The sequence below is a fragment of the Microcaecilia unicolor genome, chromosome 7 (assembly GCF_901765095.1).
Source record: "Microcaecilia unicolor chromosome 7, aMicUni1.1, whole genome shotgun sequence".
NCBI classification, from domain to species: domain Eukaryota; kingdom Metazoa; phylum Chordata; class Amphibia; order Gymnophiona; family Siphonopidae; genus Microcaecilia; species Microcaecilia unicolor.
In genome coordinates, this window is record NC_044037.1 from 122,352,090 (window position 1) to 122,371,255 (window position 19,166).

Below are 19,166 nucleotides of genomic sequence, written 5' to 3' on the forward strand. Positions count from 1 at the left end.
TGGTTCTCTTTTTTTTTTTTTGGTTTGGTTAGTGTGGAGGCAAAAACAAACAGGGAAGGAAAAGAACAAGAAAAGCCTGTTCAGAGGGAATTTGAGGAGCAGCAGGGATCCAGCAACTGCGTATGCTGCAAAAGGGGACACCACCAGTCCACCACCCCCGGCTCAAACTGGCCACCGGCCCAGGAGCACCCTCAGAGGCCTTGGGCCCAGGAGCTGGAGAAAAAGCCGTCCACCACCTGCTGAGTTTGCTTCCCCCCCCTCAACCCAGTGCAGAACCAGCTGCTGAGCCTTGCCTCAAAGACCAATGGGAGAAGAGGGAGGGAACACAGGATGCAGAATTCTGGAACTTCCAAAGATGACCTCCTGAAACTGGGACTGACCAGAAAGCTCAATGGAGAGCCAAGCTATGACTACCCACCTGCTGGAGATAGCTCAGCCCTTCAGCATTTTCTATCCGACTAGGTTTATATGCTTCAGCTCACTTCTGTGTTCTCTGTCTGCAGCTGCTGGTCGATGGACATGACTATCCTACAAATTCTGGAATAGTGCAAGAATGATATGGAAGTATGAATTAGAGTATGTATGTATGTAAGGCAGTATTATCAAGTAAAAATTTCATCAAGTGTAACCGATGTAAAATACAAAATCCTTTTGTTGTAACAGGAAAAAAAAAACCTGTTCATTGAAAGATAGGTATTTTGATACCCCATAAGCTATCTAAAGGCTTTATAGGTTCACTCAACAGTACAGGAGGAAACAGTGGATGTTCTAAATAACCTGTTATTCAACACGCTATGGTCTTAGGAGATGTTCAGTTTTGAATGATGTCTCAAAACCATACTGCCACTGTGGTTAAACAGTTCTGAAGAATGGAACGATCAAGGGACACTGATAAGACTCTTGCAATTAAACGAATGTCATCTACATAGCAGAATATCCCCACCCCAAAGCTCTGAATGATGGTAATAAAGGGACTTAGGGGAATGAGCAGACCACTGTAGTACACCACAGTTTAACTGATACAATCTGGATGTCTTAGATTGACATGTTACTGAAATGGATATATTAGTTGAAAAGGATCAGAATCATTCCAACACCATACCAGGAACACATATTGAATGAAGTCACTGATACAAAAGCTTATAAATCTACAAGATCAAAGGCTGAGGCTAGATCTAATGAAACAACTAAAGCAATCTCACTATTATCTTATAGAGTACTAGGAAAAAAGGCGTGTTTCTGACACAAATGAAACGGGCGCTAGCAAGGTTTTCCTCGGAGTGTGTATGTTTGAGAGAGTGTATGTGAGAGTGACTGTGTGTGAGAGAGAGAGTGAATGTGCGAGTGTGTATGTGTGTGAGAGAGAGAGAGAGAGAGAGAGAATGTGCGAGTGTGTATGTGTGTGAGAGAGAGAGAGAGAGAGTGTGTATGTTTGAGAGAGTGTATGTGAGAGTGACTGTGTGTGAGAGAGAGAGTGAATGTGCGAGTGTGTATGTGTGTGAGAGAGAGAGAGAGAGAGAGAGAGTGTGTGCAAGTGCGTATGTGAGACACTGTGTGAGAGAGAGTGTGTTTCACACAGATAGTGTGTGTGTGAGACACAGACTCTCTGTGAGACTGAGTGTATGAGACCAAGAGAGTGTGAGTGACTGTGCGACACATAGAGAGTGAATGTGATACAGTGTGAGACAGTGTGTGTGAGAGACGGTGTATGAGAGTGAGAGAGAAAGACATTGACTGTGAGAGAGAGTGAGTGTGTGTATGTGTGTGTAACAGCGATACCCCCCCCCTCTGGTGTCAGGCCCCCCCTCCCTCCCTCTCTCTGGTGTCTGAGCGTTACTGTGCAGGACGCTGAACTGGCCAATCCTATTTAATAGAATGCACCTCCAACATTCTGAAGCCGAGAAACCTCGTGTGGTTGGTCACTTCTGCTTGTGACGAACCCGGAAGTACGTGATGTCAATTCAGGAGATGGATACAGAGAGCAGGAATGCCTCAGCCATTCAGTCAGCTTCAGAATGTTGGAGGTGCGTTTTATTATATAGGATGTAGTTCACTGAGTAGGGCAGACAAGATCTTCCTTACTGTCTGTTCCATCCTGAGCCCCGATTGCAATGGATGCAATACATTGGCACAAGATTTTCTCAATTACATTAGCAGGGAAACACAAATTTGAGATAGGTCTGTAATTTTGAGGGTCACAACAATCCACTTTAATAATCACACAGCTGAGGATAGAGTGGTTCTACTTGAAAGGTACTTTCTACACTTGCCTCACTGTTTTAGAAGCATCAGCTTTCCAAACCAACTGAATTACAATCTGTGTGGGAAGCTGAAGTTGGATCCTCTCTCATGATACACCAATGGAATAAAATATACTTCATCTCATCATTGTAAGGCAGCAAAAACTGTACTTTCTAGCACACCATGTTTTATGGATACGTGTTAAATTGCACAAAGTTTTTCCACAGATGTCAAACAAGTGTTGGTCTTGTGTGCTGGAGGCTGGAACGCTAGGGGGTTCATTTACAAAGCACTTAGGCTTACAAAGTTCCATTGGCTACTATATAAAACTTTGTATAAGTGCTTTGAAAATACGCCTCAAAAGAGTTTACTTTTGTCCAGCAGTATCTTTATTTTGGCAACAGGTGATCTGTGAAGTGTTAAATATTCAGGAACCTTTGTCCTATTGCATGCTTTTTATTCCTCCTGTGTCCATTAATACATCATAGGCAGAATCAACAGTATGGGAAAATTAGGTTCTTACCTTGATAATTTTCTTTCCTTTAGTCACAGCAGATGAATCCATTAACTGATGGGTTGTATCCGCCTACCAGCAGGTGGAGATAGAGAACACTGAAAGCACATGCTGTTCCTGGACGCCCAACCCCCCTCTGCCTTCAGTATATGAAATTTCCAAAGCAAAGTGAATAAGAAAGGCAAAACAACATAAAAACTTTCCTCACAGAGAACAAACGCCCCTGAACCGGAACAATAACCAAACAAAGGAGGGACGTTATCAACCTCCTGCAATAAAAACAGCATGTAGTAACTCTGATAGCTTATTTTCAAGTACTCCTAATGAGGCACAATGTCTGTATACAACATCTGTACAAAAACTATATAGTCAGGGAGAGAGGGATCATGGATTCATCTGCTGTGACTAATGGAAAGAAAATTATCAAGCTAAGAACCTAAATTTTCCCTTCCTTGTCATCAACAGCAGATGAATCCATTAACTGATGGGATGTACCAAAGCACTCCCTAAGTAGGGTGGGAACAGGCAACTCTGTGAGCAAGCACTTGCGCTCCAAAATGCGCATCCTGCCGCGCTGCTACATCCAGCCTGTAATGCCGAACAAACGAGAGCTGAGAAGCCCAGGTAGCCGCACGACAGATCTCTTGAAGAGAAAAGACACCCGTTTGAGCCCACGAAGAGGACATTGCCCTCGTAGAGTGTGCTTTAAACGCTTCAGGCGGCGACCGCCCTGAAAGCAGAAAAAATGAGTTCCTTAAGACAGCGGGCTATAGTGGCCTTAGACGCTGGAAACTCCCGTCGGGGACCTGCCAACAGAACAAATAAATGATCAGAATTCCTAAACTCATTTGACATCTGCAGATACTGCCACAGAGCCCTGCGGACATCCAAAAGGCGCAATTGCCCAAAGGAGTCCGGAAACTCCTCCTTATAAAAGGAAGGAAGAAAAATGGGCTGGTTCAGGTGAAAAGCTGAAACCACCTTAGGCAGAAAGGAAGGCACCGTACGAACAGTTACCCCGGATTCCCACAGGAAAGAGCCTGAAGCTCAGACACTCTTCTAGCCGACATCATTGCCACTAAAAAAAACTGTCTTGAGAGTCACATCCTTCTTAGTAAGAGGCTCAAACGGAGATTGCTGGAGCGCCTTCAACACGAGCCCCAGGTTCCAAGCCGGACAGGGCAACCGCAAAGGAGGACGGACACGAAGCGCCCCTCTGAGAAATCTGACAATATCCGGATGTGGAGCAAGGGACAAGCCGGAGACTCTACCTCGGAAGCAGTCCAACGCTGCCACTTGAACTCAAAGGGAATTGTAGACTAGGCCCTTTTGTAGCCCATCCTACAAAAAGTCCAGCAAAAGTGAGATAGACTTTGGAGTACACCATGCCTCAAAAGTGCGCTAGATCCAAGCATAAGTTGCAGAGGTAGACCGCGTGCGAGCCCGCAAGAGCGTGGCAATAACCTTATTAGAATAGCCCTTGTCCCTCAATTGCGCCCTCTCAAGAGGCAGGCCGTTAAGACCAAAGCAGCAAGGATCTTCCATAGTCACCGGACCCTGAACTAACAAGTTCGGAACCCAAGGAAAAGGCGCATCCACCAGCGTCCGCCGGAGATCCGCGTACCACGGACGCCTTGGCCAATCCGGGGCGATGAGAATCACCAATCCTCGGTGCAGGCGAATCCGAAGCAGTACTCACCCTATCAAGGACCATGGAGGGAACACAAAACAGGAGGCCCGAGGGACAAGGTTGAGCCAGGGCATCCAACCCCGCTGAGCGAGGATCTCTCCTTCTGCTGAAAAAGCGAGGGACTTGCGTTTACACTTGACGCCATGAGGTCCAAGTCTGGAGTCCCCCAATTGGCACAAATCTGAAGAAAAACTTCTTCTGCCAGTTCCCATTGCACTGGGTCGATTTGATGTCTGCTGAGGAAATCGGCTTGTACGTTGCTCTGACCGGCTATGTGGGCCGTGGACAGCAGCTCTAGGTGGCGCTCGGCCCAGTCACAAATCAGAGACGCCTCCGCAGCCAGGGCCCTGGACTGAGCGCCGCCCTGACGATTGATGTAGGCCACTGCTGTTGTGTTGTCCGACAGAAAGACCCTTCAGCGTCCTGTGGAAGGCCAGAAGAGCCTGGAATATCGCTCTCAGTTCCAAGCAATTGATGGACCATCCCGCTTCCATGGTGGACCACAGACCCTGAGCATAGCGTCCCCGGCAATGAGCTCCCCAGCCCGAAAGGCTGGCATCCGTTATCACCAGACACCAAAAAGGAAGAGCCAGTGGCATCCCCTGCCGTAGCATGCTGTCAGAAAGCCACCAATCCATACTGCGCAGGGCAACAGGAAGCCACCTTAGTATGCGTTGGTATTCCTGGGAAATCGGAGACCATTGCTGAAGCAGAGCAAGCTGCAGCGGCCTCAAGTGAGCTCTCGCCCAGGGAACCACCTCTATGGTGGCAGTCATCGATCCCAAGAGCAGAACAAAGTCCCAAGCTCGAGAGCGAGGCATCCGCAGGAGCAGGCGAACCTGATTCTGAAGCTTGAGACGCCTGTTGTCGGGAAGAAAAACGAACCCTGAACCCCGAAGCCGTGTCGAACCAGACCGCCAAATACTCAAAGAGACTGAGAGGGGGCCAAGTGATTTTTGGGCATATTGACTACCCAGCCCAGAGTCAGAAGAACTGTAACAACTCTGGCTGTGGCAAGTCGGCTTTCATCTGCCGAATCCCCTCTGATGAGCCAGTCATCGAGATAAGGGTGAACTCTGATACCCTCTTGCCTGAGAAAGGCAGCCACCACTACCATCACCTTGGAAAAAATCCGAGGGGCAGTCGCCAGGCCGAAAGGCAAGGTGCGAAACTGGAAATGTTGGCTCAAGACCGCAAACCAGAGAAACCGCTGATGCGGCGGCCAGATGGGAATATGCAAATATGCTTCCTTGAGGTCCAGAGACACGAGAAACTCTCCTGGCTGTACCGCCGCAATGACGGAGTGCAGGGTTTCCAAGCAGAAGTATCATACTCCTAAGGCCTCGTTGACTCTGATTAAGTCGAGGATAGGTCTAAACCTTTTCGAGGCACCACAAAATAGATGGAGTAGCAACCGCAGCCATGCTCGGCGGGAGGAACCGGAACCACTGCTCCGAGCTTCAGCAACACCTGCAAGGTCTCATTTACCGCCGCCCGCTTGACGGCAGTGCCGCATCGGGACTCCAAAAACGCGTCTCCCACCGGGGCAGCGAATTCTAGTCGGTAACCTTCTCTGATCAGGTCCAGGACCCACTGATCCAAAGTAATCTTGGTCCACTCCTCGAGAAAGAGGGAGAGATGACCCCCTACCGTGGGACCCAACGAGTGGACCGGCGCCCCATCATTGCGGCGGACGCCTCTGAACTCATGGACACTGCCCGGATGCCGCAGCTCTTTTGTCCGAACGAAAGGAGTTCCTCTGCTGGAAACGGGTACATTGCCCAAACCCCGCAGAGCGCCCCGGGCGATACGCGAAAACGTGGCCTGGAAGAGGAGGGAAAAGAAGGATATTTGGAAGAAGGCCTCGGCCTATCCTCAGGCAACCGTTGGGACTAGAGTCCCCTAGGTCCTTAACAATCTTTTCCAAATCCTCCCCAAATAAAAGAAGGCCCCGAAAGAGTAACCTCCCCAGCCTTTGTTTAGAGGCCATGTCAGCCGCCCAATGCCGGAGCCAAGGAAGGCAGCGGGCAGCAACTGCCACCGACATCTGCTTAGCTGAAGCTCTGACCAGATCATAAAGGGCATCAGCTAAAAAAAGACAGGGCAGACTCCATACGTGGGCCGACCTCAGCAAGGGAACCCGCTTGGGGGCTCTGATCATGGGGCGGTAGCAAATACAGGCACTAGCATGGCGTTAACAGCCTCTAGCGCCTGCATTCGCTTCTGATCATTGGCCCAACAGAATGGATTTCACATTCCTGATGTATTTCAATACCATCTGGGCTAGGCTTCCAGTAACTGCATACTCCCTTCGAGCTGCCACCCTGAAGGTCTCGCTATCAACCAGGGGTAGACTGCAATTCCCCAATCTGCTGAGTTTCTGGCTCCTCAAATGGCTAATGCAATATAACAGCTTACGACTGTCTAGGTAAATCAATCCACTGGTTAAAATGCTACAGGACCCCCCCCCTTCTTTGCACTGGGTAATATGGCAGGGGGACTACCAGTAACAAAGAACTCCCAACATCCTAGAGCTAGTTACTTTGTCAGGCAAAACCACAGACAAAATTCTTCCCACAGGATTTCCCTTTTATAACCTCCGAGATCCTCCTGGGTCCTCCAGTCACTCCCCTAATGATCCGATACCCAGGGCTCACTCTATCATGATGTGTAACAGCCATGGGTTACATAGGCAAATGAAAAAGTGATGCACATTGGGAAGAATAATCCGAATCATAGTTATCTGATGCTAGGGTCCACTTTAGGAGTCAGTGCTCAAGAAAAAGATCTAGGTGTGATTGTAAACAATATGCTGAAATCTTCTGCCCAGTGTACGGAGCTGGCCAAAAAAAGCAAACAGGATGCTAGGAATTATTAGGAGAGGGATGCAAAAGTAAGACCAAGCATATTATAATGCCTCTGTATGGCTCCATGGTGTGACCTCACCTTGAGTATTGTGTTCAATTCTGGTTGCCGTATCTCAAAAAAAGAGATAATAGCAGAATTAGAAAAGATTCCAAGAAGAGCAAACACTAGTTACCAATTACACACTGTTTTACATATAAAATTTTATTAGTAGTATTTAAAACCTGTACTTCCAATGAACCATATCTAGCATGCTACTTACTACCGTATACTCCCACGTGTTCCCTTAGATCAGCACAACACCATCACTTTACTGTACCTACTTGTAGGGAAATACATTATGAACTCCCACTCGACACAGCATATTCTCCGTCCAAGCTCCAGAACTCTGGAATTTGTTACCTATTCAATTAAGGCAATGTTAATCTTTACATACTTTCTAAAACTGAATTAAAATATTTTCTTTTTAAGGATGCCTTTTCAATTGATAATGATACTGCATTTATACACTTGTTTTGAGATCCTTTGGGTTCTGCTGAGACTCTGAATGCATGTGCAGCACCCCTCCTTCCCCCTCTTTCCTATCTATTTTGTAGTTCTATTCTCTTCCTATTGTCAACCGTCTTGCCTACAGTATGCTTTCCCTCTTAAATTAGGCTCCAAGGCACCTAGATGGTTTTCCCATAGGTGGGGTAGAAAGTTCTGAATAAGCTTGAAACTTGACCAAAATTATAGTGGGGATGAAACTGCTCCCATATGAGGGAAAGCTAAAGGCTCTTCAGCTTGGAAAAGAGATGGCTGAGGGGGGATATGAAGGAGGTATACAAAATCCTGGGGACACTCAATTAAATTGAATAGAAATATTGTTTTGAGTGGAAAAAATATTTCCTCCTATTTAAAAAAAAAAAAAAAAAAGTAATTAAGCTCTGGAACTCGTTGTCAGAGGATGTGGTGATGGCAGTTAGCGTACCTGGGTTAAAGAAAAGGTTTGGACAAGTTCCTGGAGGTAAAGTCCGTAGTCTATTATTGAGATGGACATAGGGGAAGCCACTGCTTGCTCCGGGATTGGTAGCATGGAATGGTTACTACTAATTGGGTTTCTGCCAGGTACTTGTGACCTGGATTGGCCACTGCTAGAAGGATACTGGGCTAGCTGGACCATTGGTCTGACTCAGTATGGCTGTTCTTATGTTCATATGACTGACCATCATTTTGATTTATTTACTTGACATGCCATTTAACAGTTTTAAAGTGGTTTACAACAAAAAAAAAAGGTTAAAACAATTTACAGTAAACATAAGAAATACAACTTATAATCTTAAATATAAACCAAAACTTATACACTCCCACTAACCAGCAGTAACTTTATGTGGCCAGAGTAGTCACGTGTAACCAAAGGCTTCCATGGAAAGCAAGTCTTTACAGCCTTACATAAACTTATGCCTAGTATAAAGTATCTTGAGAGTAATGGATGATTTTCCATGTGTGATTATGTTGTTAGTTTGGGCTCTGGGGGTGGGTAGGTTGAAGGGGTGGGTACATATTGTCTGGCATTATTGTGTTTTCTTATGACATAGTGCCTCCGTGATTCCTGGACTCCAACTCCTCTAAAGATCTTGTGGACTTAACTACTTTCTCTTAACCCTGTACCTTTCCGCCCCTCGTATCACTTTCCATTTATTGTACTTTCCTGTTTGTTAACTAAATTTTGTAAGCTACATTGAGCCTGCCAGTGGTGGGAAATTGTGGGGTATAAATGATACAAATAAATAAATATATTGTCTGTTTGGGGATATAATTTTTCTTATAAAAATGTCAATAAAAATTTAAACTTATCGCCCCCATGGTAACTGCACATGAAGTTTTCTGCATCAGCCCCAAAAAGTCTAGTTCAGGGATATCCAACCTCTGTCCTCAAGGGCCACAATCCAGTCAGGTTTTCAGGATTTCCCCAATGAATAAGCATGAGATCTGTTTGCATGCACTTCCTCCATTGTATACTGCTTGCATTGTGTGCAAACAGATCTCATGCATATTCATTGGGGAAATCCTGAAACCTTGACCTGCAGGGCCGAGACTGGACACCCCTGGTCTACTTGGAATTCACTGATGACATCATGAATCATAGGATTTTTTTTTTTAATTGCCTGATTTAGCATTCACTAGGCCTAGGTTTCTAATTTGTGATCTGTTAGTGATAGGGTTTATTTATTTATTAACTAGATGATGGTATTGAGTTGGTTGTAAGGGCATAGGTTAGGTATTTTGACTCTTGAGTTTGTGTCCTCCTGGCAGAAGGAGAAGGTTATAGTTATCTCTTCTCCCAAGCTATTGGAACGTACAAATATCTTTGATTTACTAGGCCGAAGCACATTCTTTTTGTTAAGATAACAGATCCCCTCATCTGTGTCCTTTATTTCTTCTCAGCAGTTTATTGGGCTATCATAATGTCTTACTGTTGAATATATAAGTAAGAGTTCTGCAGTATAACAGAAATCCAGTTTGTATCTTGCAACAATTAGCAGTGAAATGTTAACCATGGAGAACAGTACTTACTGAGAGTCACGGAGGCATATTTTCAACGCACTTAGACTTACAAAGTTACATAAGGGCTCATTTTCAAAGCACTTAGATTTACAAAGTTCTATAGGTTACTATGAAACTTTGCAAGTCTAAATGCTTTGAAAATATACCTCCATGTAAGCTATGGAACTTTGTAAGAAATGCTTTGAAAATGAGCCCCAGAGTCTCTGAAGTGGCAGCTTCCTGAAAGGATGACATTCTTCAGGGGGATGGATGGTCAGTTCACCCTGTAGAATTGCTTCGTCACCCACAGCTGAGAAATCTGTTTATATTTTGTAATTTTTTTAAAGCTTGAAAACTGTGCTAAAAAACTGCTATTTTGATTTTCCTTTATAGATCAGCTATGATTCAGACCCCTTCAATCCTGTATCCCTTTCTCCCTGGACAACTTTAAACAGCAAGAACTAGCATTTAAATATGGGAAACTTACTCCATCTCAAATCTATGATCTTAGGCCTCCAATGCTTTGGAAACAAAGGTTTGAAAAAAACAAACCACACACACACACCACCAACTAAAAAAAACCCCAGTCTTTAAAGCCCTGTACCTAACAAGACAATTCTGTTCCCTAAAATCCCTTGTAATCTCTACATTTGTTTCAAACTGGATAAGAACATAAGTTTTAAAAACTTACTTTAAATCAAAGAAAGGGCTGTCCTTCTGTTTCTCACAGCAGGGGCGTAGCCAGACTTCGGCGGGAGGGGGGGGGGGTCCAGAGCCTGAAGTGAGGGGGCACATTTTAGCCTCCCTGGTGCCGCCGCTGCCCCTCCCCGTCCCTTTTGACCCCCCTCCTGTCGTTGCCAACCCTCCCCCACCAGGTACCTTTGCTGGTGGGGGTCCCCAACCCCCGCCAGCCGAAATCCTCTTCAGCGCCGGTCTCCGAGTCCGGTGAGTTCGCTGATCTGGATTCTATTTCTGTGAGTCCTGACGTCCTATGCAGGACATCAGGACTCACAGAAACAGAATCCAGATCAGTAATGCGCCGGAGACTGGCGCTGAAGAGGACTTTGGCTGGCGGAGGTTGGGGACCTCCGCCAGCAAAGGTACCTGACAGCGGCGGCAGGGGAGGGGTGAAAGTAGGGAGGCCAGGACTAAATCTGCAGGGGCCCATGTCTCCCACCTAACTATACCCCTGCTTCACAGCAGAATTGTCAATTTTTGTTCCCACTTTTCACTAGCTTATTCCAATGTCCCTTGATGGCCCGGCTAAGTCAAGCCACTTACCCTGAAAATGTAGGGTTCCTGTCTCAGACATACAAGTTGTTGTTGGTGGGTAGACAGGGTCCCCAGTTAAAATCAGATGGCATTGTCCATCCAAATTTTTAAAGATAGTTTTTTTACAGCTTAACTACTACTATTTAGCATTTCTATAGCGCTACAAGGCGTATGCAGCGCTGCACAAACATAGAAGAAAGACAGTCCCTGCTCAAAGAGCTTACAATCTAATAGACAAAAAAAAAAGTAAGCAAATCAAATCAATTAATGTGTACAGGAAGGAGGAGAGGAGGGTAGGTGGAGGCGAGTGGTTACGAGTCAAAAGCAATGTTAAAGAGGTGGGCTTTCAGTCTAGATTTAAAGGTGGCGAAGGATGGGGCAAGACGTAGGGGCTCAGGATGTTTATTCCAGGTGTAGGGTGCAGCGAGACAGAAGGCGCGGTCTGGAGTTGGCAGTAGTGGAGAAGGGAACAGATAAGAAGGATTTATCCATGGAGCGGAGTGCAACACCTATTGCTATGCATGAACACTAACCAGAAATACAAATAGCAACCTGTAGCAAACTAGCATAGAGCAGTAACCATACTTCTTAATAGTTGTTGATTAGGCTTCACAGTAAGTTTATAACAAAAAAAACAAAATACACCTCTGAACCACTAAATGACAACCTAACAGGGAATATACATGTCTAGTCATTTCTATAGCGCTACTAGACATACTCAGTGCTGTAACATTATATACAGGTACTTTCTCTGTCCCTAGAGGGCTCACAATGTAAGTTTTTTGTACCTGGGGCAATGGAGGGTTAAGTGACTCGCCCAGGATCACAAGGAGCTGAAATGGGAATTGAACCCTGGTTACCAGGATCAAAGCCACACTAACCATTAGGCTACTCCTCCACAATGTCATATTATTTAGGGAAAAACTTGCAAAAATATGCTTCATGGAAAAGAAGAAAAAGGTTGTTTGACAGGATCACTACCACAAAGGGGGGGGGGGGGAGAGGAGGGTAGTTAATGTCTCTAAGAATCCTTGTCCAGATTCTCTAAGAACCCTTGTCCAGACTGGCTTATTGTCTAACACAATTGTGTCTTTTCAGCTATTTTCCTCACACACCAAATGTGGTCCCATTTCATTCTATATTCGAAGAGTTATTTCACCCCAGACGGACAGCCATTTTCCAAATCTTAAACATAATTTCTTTTCAACAATTTAATGGATTAGAAAGAATATAAATCCTTAGGAATATCTACCCACAAATCAACGTACTTTAATAAATGTTATGGTACCTCAGCACATCCGGATATATTAACCAACTATACAAGTGCTTTCAAGGCTAGTTAAAGGTGCTTAACTTAAACGTTTGTTACATTTTATTTTTACGTGTGCTATTTAACACTGCAACCAAACAAAGAATACATCCTCAGAAGCGCCTTTCTCGCCAAACTATGCAGAAAACAAATGAAACACCAAAGTCATCACTACTTCTACTCTTATCTACTATCTGTATTTGAAGTCAGTTTTTCATTAGCAAGTTAACTTACCTCATCCATTCTCACTGGTTTTGTTTGTGTGGTTTTTTTTTAAAAATTGTAATCCAAGATCAAAGAAGATAGACTCTCAATACCTTCAGAATACAGCTTTTAAATTAGCCAAAACGCGATTTATTTATGTCACAGTTCGAGTCCACATAAGTACGCCCAAGAACGTGAAATGCGGTCAAACGTCATTATCGTGCGACGTTCTGTAGTGTATAGTGGACGTAAGCAAAGATTCAGCTCCTACCTGTTTTCTTATACCTAGAGATGTACCTTTATGTTGAGAAAGGGAAAGGCGTACGGTATGTTGGGAAACTGGAGTACTTATTTTGTTTTATCATTCTTAGGAGAGTAGCTTTTCCATTTTCACAGTATGTGTAAGAGTTCACCTTTTTTTTACCTGCAGCGCTTCTGCCAGTAAGAAAATTAGCACTAGCCCTTCAATAGGCCACTGGAGGATAAAGGACCTCATACTCATTGGTTATGTTGATATTGAAGTGCTTAGTAGTGTAATAGAAATCAGAAATTTAATTTATAGCAGTAACGAACCGAAAAGGATTGCGCGAGTTCTTTGATCGGGGGTGGAGCTTCCTGCTGGTCGAAGGGTTTTCTCAATAGATCGGAGAAGTATTGCTTCTGCGCGCTGAGAGAGGGGAGGAGCTGTGGTGGTAGAAGTGGTAGAGTTCTAGCGTCGCGCGGGGTTTTGCGGCCTGGTCACGGTAGGCGAGTGACGCAGGGAGAGAAGAGAGAAAAGAACAGCGGACTGAGCCGGCAGGGAGGCTGCTCGGTAGGTGAGTAATCCCTGAAGCGATTTTTTTCCTCCCTATTTTTAAAAAATATGTTCTTTCCTTTGCGCGAGGTTCGCACCATGGCTTCTTGTTTTGGGGCTCTGTGCTGCGGCCTTCTTATTCGCCTGAAGAAAAACCGCTTATAATTGTGAGTTCTTTAATCGTCTGATATTTAGAGTATTAATCTCTGTTTTTCTTAAGATGGCTGTAGTTGTCTGCTAAATGAGTGAAAAGATCTTCATCTGGACCTGTAAGCGAGCAGAGAGGCAGTGGGCCCTGGTTCTTTCGCCGCCACACTGCTGCCTACAAGATCTGCTGGCTACTATCATGTTCTTGTCTGGCTGTGTTGTCTGAGGAGGGCAGTGTTCATTAAAGTAGAAAACTTTTGGCATAGTATAATTTATCTGGGAGAGTTGGCTGTTATTATGCTCTAGTCGTGGTATAGTTATGTGATACCATAATAGATGACTGACGGTAAGAATTTAATAACCTAGTTAATTGTCTTGCTCTTTGCTTCTCTGCCACTGTGGCTAAATAAAATTACAAATGCGCATAATTTACATTGATAAACTAAGATCACTCCCCTTCTCGCATGTTTAGACAATTTAAAACACGGTCTTCAAAATACGTGTTTAGAACAGGCTGATGCAGAAAAATTGCATATTGTGTGGTGACTGACTACTCAACTTCCACTGCAAACCTAAAAGTGTGCACTGTCAGGAAAACAACAACAACAGCATACATAACTGTTTTGATATGCAGCTGTTTGCTGCAGAAGAACAAAAAATGTCCCCTTTCTTATCTGTGCATTAGTGGCTCAAGCATGTACAGAAATGGGATATAAAAAAAAATTCTGCTAGATCTTCAGCCTCTCTCCAATCCCCCTACCCTCCACATCACTGAATTATCTTTAGCGGGCCTTCCCTCCCCCCACCCCATCATGTACCTTGACAGACCCTGTCCTGGATCTTCTCTGTAGCCGCCTCTGTGCTCTGTTTCCCCCCTCTTCTTGTCTTTTACTTTCTGTTTAGTCTGCCTTGCTAAATCATTGACCACCGAGCGCCCTTGCACCTGCCTCTTCCCGTCCTCGCTCTCTCTGGTTCATTCCTGGGCTCCCTCTTCTACGGTCTAAATGTCAACATACTGAGCATCTCTGGCTTAAGCGTCCTACAATTGCCTCTCATGAAACTTTTTCCACCCTTTATCTCCAATTTCATATAGAACTCCACATAGCTAAGCGCGAGTACTTCAACTGTCGAATCTTCTCTGTTGTCAACTGCCTGCGGGCTGCTTTTCACATTTTATAGCAACTGTCCCTAGCTCATACTATCTTGCCCTTCTACAACCATTTTGTCTTACCTCTCACCGCACTTGCCGATGCCAGGATCTCTAAAGTTTCCTTCCTTCATTATTCATTACCCCTTGCCCTTCCTTCTTCTGTCTTCTTCCTCCCCCACCCCCTCCTGCTTATGCCTCTCTTTCTGCAGCCTTATATAGTTTCAGCCTCTCCTCACCTGCTGTATGGTGCATGCAAACCCTTAACCTGTCCTTGTTCCCAGCAGACCCATGGCCCGCTTGTCTGGTAAGCCAGCTCTTCCTTTGCTGTCCCCTCTTCTCCATGCCAGTCTATCCTCAGGTCAAGTTCCAGTAACATGGAAGTATGCTGTAGTGCGTCCATTACTTAAAAAAAAAAAAAAACCACGCACATCTTGATCCCATTATTCCCTCGAACTGCTGCCAAATCTCCACCTTACCCTTTTTTTTCCCCAAAGATCCTGGAGAAACTTGTTCTCTCCCAGCTAGATTCTTTCACGGAGCCCACTAATGCCTTTCACCCTTATCAGTCTTGCTTTCGCTATTATCACAGCACTGAGACCCTCTTCCTTGCCCTTAACAACTCCATTCTTACTTCTCTCGACCAGCACTATTTTGTTACTGGCTCACATGACCTTTCCTCAGCTTTTGACATTGTCGATCATTCTCTTCTTTCACGTCTTCACTCCCTTGGCATTCAGGGGACTATCTTCTCTTGGTTTTCTAGCTACCTTTATAATGGCATATTTAAGCTTTTCCATGACTGTTGATACTCTCCAACATACATTGGGTGTTCCCCCAAGGTTCCATCCTTGCCCCTGCCTTTTTAACCTCTTTCTTTTCCCTCTTTACGCTTATTCAAGAGCAGGGCCTCTGTCCTGAATGGGCACCTTCTCCCTTTCCGCGAAAACATTAAAATTCTTGGCTTCACTCGACTCTCGTCTCTCCTTTAAACCTCAGATTGACACAGTTGTACACTTAGCATTCTTTGCTCTTCAGTGCATCTGCCCCTTACATCCGCTTCTTGACCCATCTCTCTTGCACACATTCCTCCTCTTCCTAGTTATCTTTCATATTGGCTACTGTAACTCGCTCTTTGCTTGCCTTCCACTTTATTCTGTAAAGCGCCTTCAGCTCATCTAATCTGCCGCTGTCAGGGTTCTTCAGTCTGCCGTTTTGACCATGTCGCTCCCCTTCAGCCCGCCATTTTGACCATCCCCTTTGCTTCAAGCACTGGCTTCTCATTTCAGCTCATATTAAATTTAAGCTACTCTGTCTTGTCTTCAATTCTTGTCTTCCCTCAGCCCCTGCATAGCTCTCATTTCTCCTTATCCCTTATATTTCCTCCCGTTCTCTTCGTTCCTCATCTGGTAATACCTCTATTCCTTCCCTCCCTCCCTTCCTTTCGTCTCTCTGCCTCCAGAGAAACCAGTTCCAGGGGCCTTCCTTCTGGAACTTTCTTCCAGCCCACATCCACTTATAATCCTCTTCTCCAAAGTTCAAGTCATTACTCAAGACTTTCCTGTTTATAGAATCCTTTGGTCAAGCCTCTTGATTTTCTCCCTGCCCTCGTGTTTCCTTCCCCAGATTATTTAACTGCATGGTTGCCTTTATGGAAAAGTTGCAGTATATGAAGCAATGTGAATAAATAAATAATTACAATTAAGGGCCCTGTTAGTCTAGTGCTCTTCCTGTATCCCTCAGCATAAAAAAAAAAAAAAAAAATCCCATGGTAGTCTAGTGGCCCCCCCCCCCCCCCAATCCACCTCGAAAAGGCAACAGCGATACCTCCCCAGTCCTGCCATTTAAAACTGCTTATTGCCTTATTTGGTAGATTGATCCCCTAATGGATTCATCCTGATGTACTGCTAGGGGTCAGATGCCACTATTTTGAATGACTACAGCATTAGAGGCAGGAGCATTGCCCCTATGTGTTGTGTGTTTGAGATGGGTTGGGAGGGATGAGTTGTTTACTATGGATTATTTTAAGAATATAAGAATAGCCATACTGGACCAATGGTCCATCTAGCCCAGTATCCAGCTTCAAATAGTGGCCAATCCAAGTAGGGAATGGGAGGGAAGAGAAGGGAAGGGATATTAAAGCTTTTTGTGTGTCGGGGAGGGGGGTTGGAAGGAGATTCTGAAGTAGGGAGTGAGGGAGGAACACTAGACTACCAGGGGGGAAAGGGAAATGGGACTTGATATACCGCTTATCTGAGGTTTTTGCAACTGCATTCAAAGGTTTACATATATTCATGTACTTATTTTGTACCAGGGGCAATGGAGGGTTAAGTGACTTGCCCAGAGTCACAAGGAGCTGCAGTGGGAATTGAACTCAGTTGCCCAGGATCAAAGTCCACTGCACTAACCACTAGGCTACTCGAGTCAGGGCTGGGGGGGGGGGGGGTTGGTCCATTAGACCTCTAGGGCTATCTGAACGGAAGTCACTTCAGATGACTCTCAGGGTTCAGTGCAGCAAGGTGGGCTATATGCTACCTCAGATTTAGCATGAACATCTCCACCATTGTGCTCAGCCTCTGTCTTCTGTGTACGTCTCTAAATCAGTGTGATTTAGTTAATCAAATTTCCATGTGTTTACATATTGTGCTGGCTGAGCTTTGCTGTCACACTAAACCTATTTCCGCATTGTGCACCTGCAGAATTTGTGTGCTCAAGCCACACTCACCCTGCGCTTATATTGAGTCCTAAGTCCCCTATCCTCATACTCACCAATCCCCTTAGGTGGTTCTTGTAACCCAGCTACTTTTTGGGCCACTTTTACAAAAGTGTGGTAAAAGGGGCCCTGCAACATCATTGACTTGTGGATTTGATGTGCGCCGTGGTCCCTTTTACTGCAGTGGGCAGAGAAAAGGAAATGGCTGTGCAGTAAGTATACACCACATTGCCATTTCCTGGGGGAGCATGTATTGCTCCTATTTTCCCGTGCTAACCCGGTGGTAACGGTGCTGTGCGCAGCACATCCTGATTACCACCTAGTGTGCGGTGGCGGGAAAAAAAAGCAAACAGGATGCTAGGAATTATTAGGAGAGGGATGCAAAATAAGACCAAAAATATTACAATGCCTTTGTATCACTCCATGGTACGACCTCACCTTTGAGTTCAGTTCTGTTCGCTGTATCTCAAAAAAGATATAGCAGAATTACAAAAGGTTCAAAGAAGAGTGACCAAAATGATAGAAGGGATAGAACTGCTCCTATATGATGAGAGGCTAAAGCAGTTAGGGCTCTTCAGCTTGTAAAAGAGATGACTGAGGGGGGGGGGGGGCTATGATTGAAGTCTGCAAAATCCTGAGTGGTGTGGAGGGGGTGGAGATGAATCGATTTTTTTTAACTCAATCAAAATGTACAAAGACCAGGGGACACTCAATGAAATTGCATGGAAATAATTTTCAAACAAGTATGAGGAAATATTTTTTCACTCAAATAGTTAAGATCTGGAACTCATTGCTGGAGGATGTGGTAATTGGAGTTATCATGGGTTTTAAAAGGTTTGGATAAGTTCCTGGAGGAAAAGTCCATAGCTGTTACTTAGATGATCATGAGGGAAGCCACTGCTTGCCCTGGGATTTGTAGCATAAATGGTGCTACTAATTGGATTTTTGCCAGGTACTATTGACTTGGATTGGCTACTGCTGGAAGCAGGATACTGGCTAGATGGACTATTCTATGGCTATTCTTACGTTCTTAAGCCTCCAGTGCTAAAAATAAAAACAGTTTCCCGTTTCGCCAATGATGGTGCCGCTGGGGGCAGCACTCCTGCCGGCTCCTGCAGTAGGCTGGTGGTAGTGCCGCACTGGTGCTTGGCAGCGCTGCAGGACCTCTACTGCAGCATTGTAAAAGGGCTCCTTAGTATCTGCAGTAGATGTATGGTATGTATGAATTTAATTTTTTTTACTTTTTCTTCAAGAAAAAAGGCAAATGTTATGGAAACCATCTGTGAAACTTTTTAATTCAAAATTCCTTGTCATCAAGCAGATGAATCCATTACGAATGGGTTGTGTCCACCTACCAGCAGGGGGAGATAGAGAGCACTGAAAAACTATAGTGCCTCTTGGCCAGCTAGCGCCATCTGCCTCTCAGTATTCTCTATCTCCCCAGCAGGGTGGACGCAGCTTTTTCAGCTCCTTCAAAAATCTGCCTGGGGTGGCTCCTGGGCTTTTGCCAGTTGTAGCAGGGGTGTTCTGGCTATTGCAGCTTCACTTTAAAGGCACATAGGTTAGCCCTTTCCCTGCCTTACCCTTCCCCCTATTTGGATGCAGGCATATAGGTTTGCCCTGTCCCTGCCTTTCCCACACTCTTCTATGTGGATGCAGGCACATTGGTTCGTCCTTTCCCTGCCTTTCCCACTCTCCTGGACCTCCGAAGTGCTTCTTTATCTGTTGCCTCTAACTTTCCTCAC

At 45.1% G+C, this 19,166-nt stretch overlaps 2 protein-coding genes across 5 annotated transcripts in view; one reads left to right on the forward strand and one right to left on the reverse strand.

Annotated features, from left to right (window-relative positions):
- Window positions 1–12,796, reverse strand: part of THOC6 (THO complex 6) — a 322,699-nt gene extending 309,903 nt beyond the window's left edge. For both annotated transcript variants that reach the window (XM_030208909.1, XM_030208908.1), the window contains exon 1: window positions 12,652–12,796. In XM_030208909.1, the coding sequence (XP_030064769.1) occupies window positions 12,652–12,660 (9 nt within the window). In that variant the 5' untranslated portion in view covers window positions 12,661–12,796. The remainder of the gene's footprint in view (window positions 1–12,651) is intronic.
- Window positions 12,797–13,319: 523 nt separating this feature from the next.
- Window positions 13,320–19,166, forward strand: part of SRRM2 (serine/arginine repetitive matrix 2) — a 438,109-nt gene continuing 432,262 nt past the window's right edge. For all 3 annotated transcript variants that reach the window (XM_030209921.1, XM_030209923.1, XM_030209922.1), the window contains exon 1: window positions 13,320–13,436. The gene's annotated coding sequence lies outside the window, so the exon portion shown is untranslated. The remainder of the gene's footprint in view (window positions 13,437–19,166) is intronic.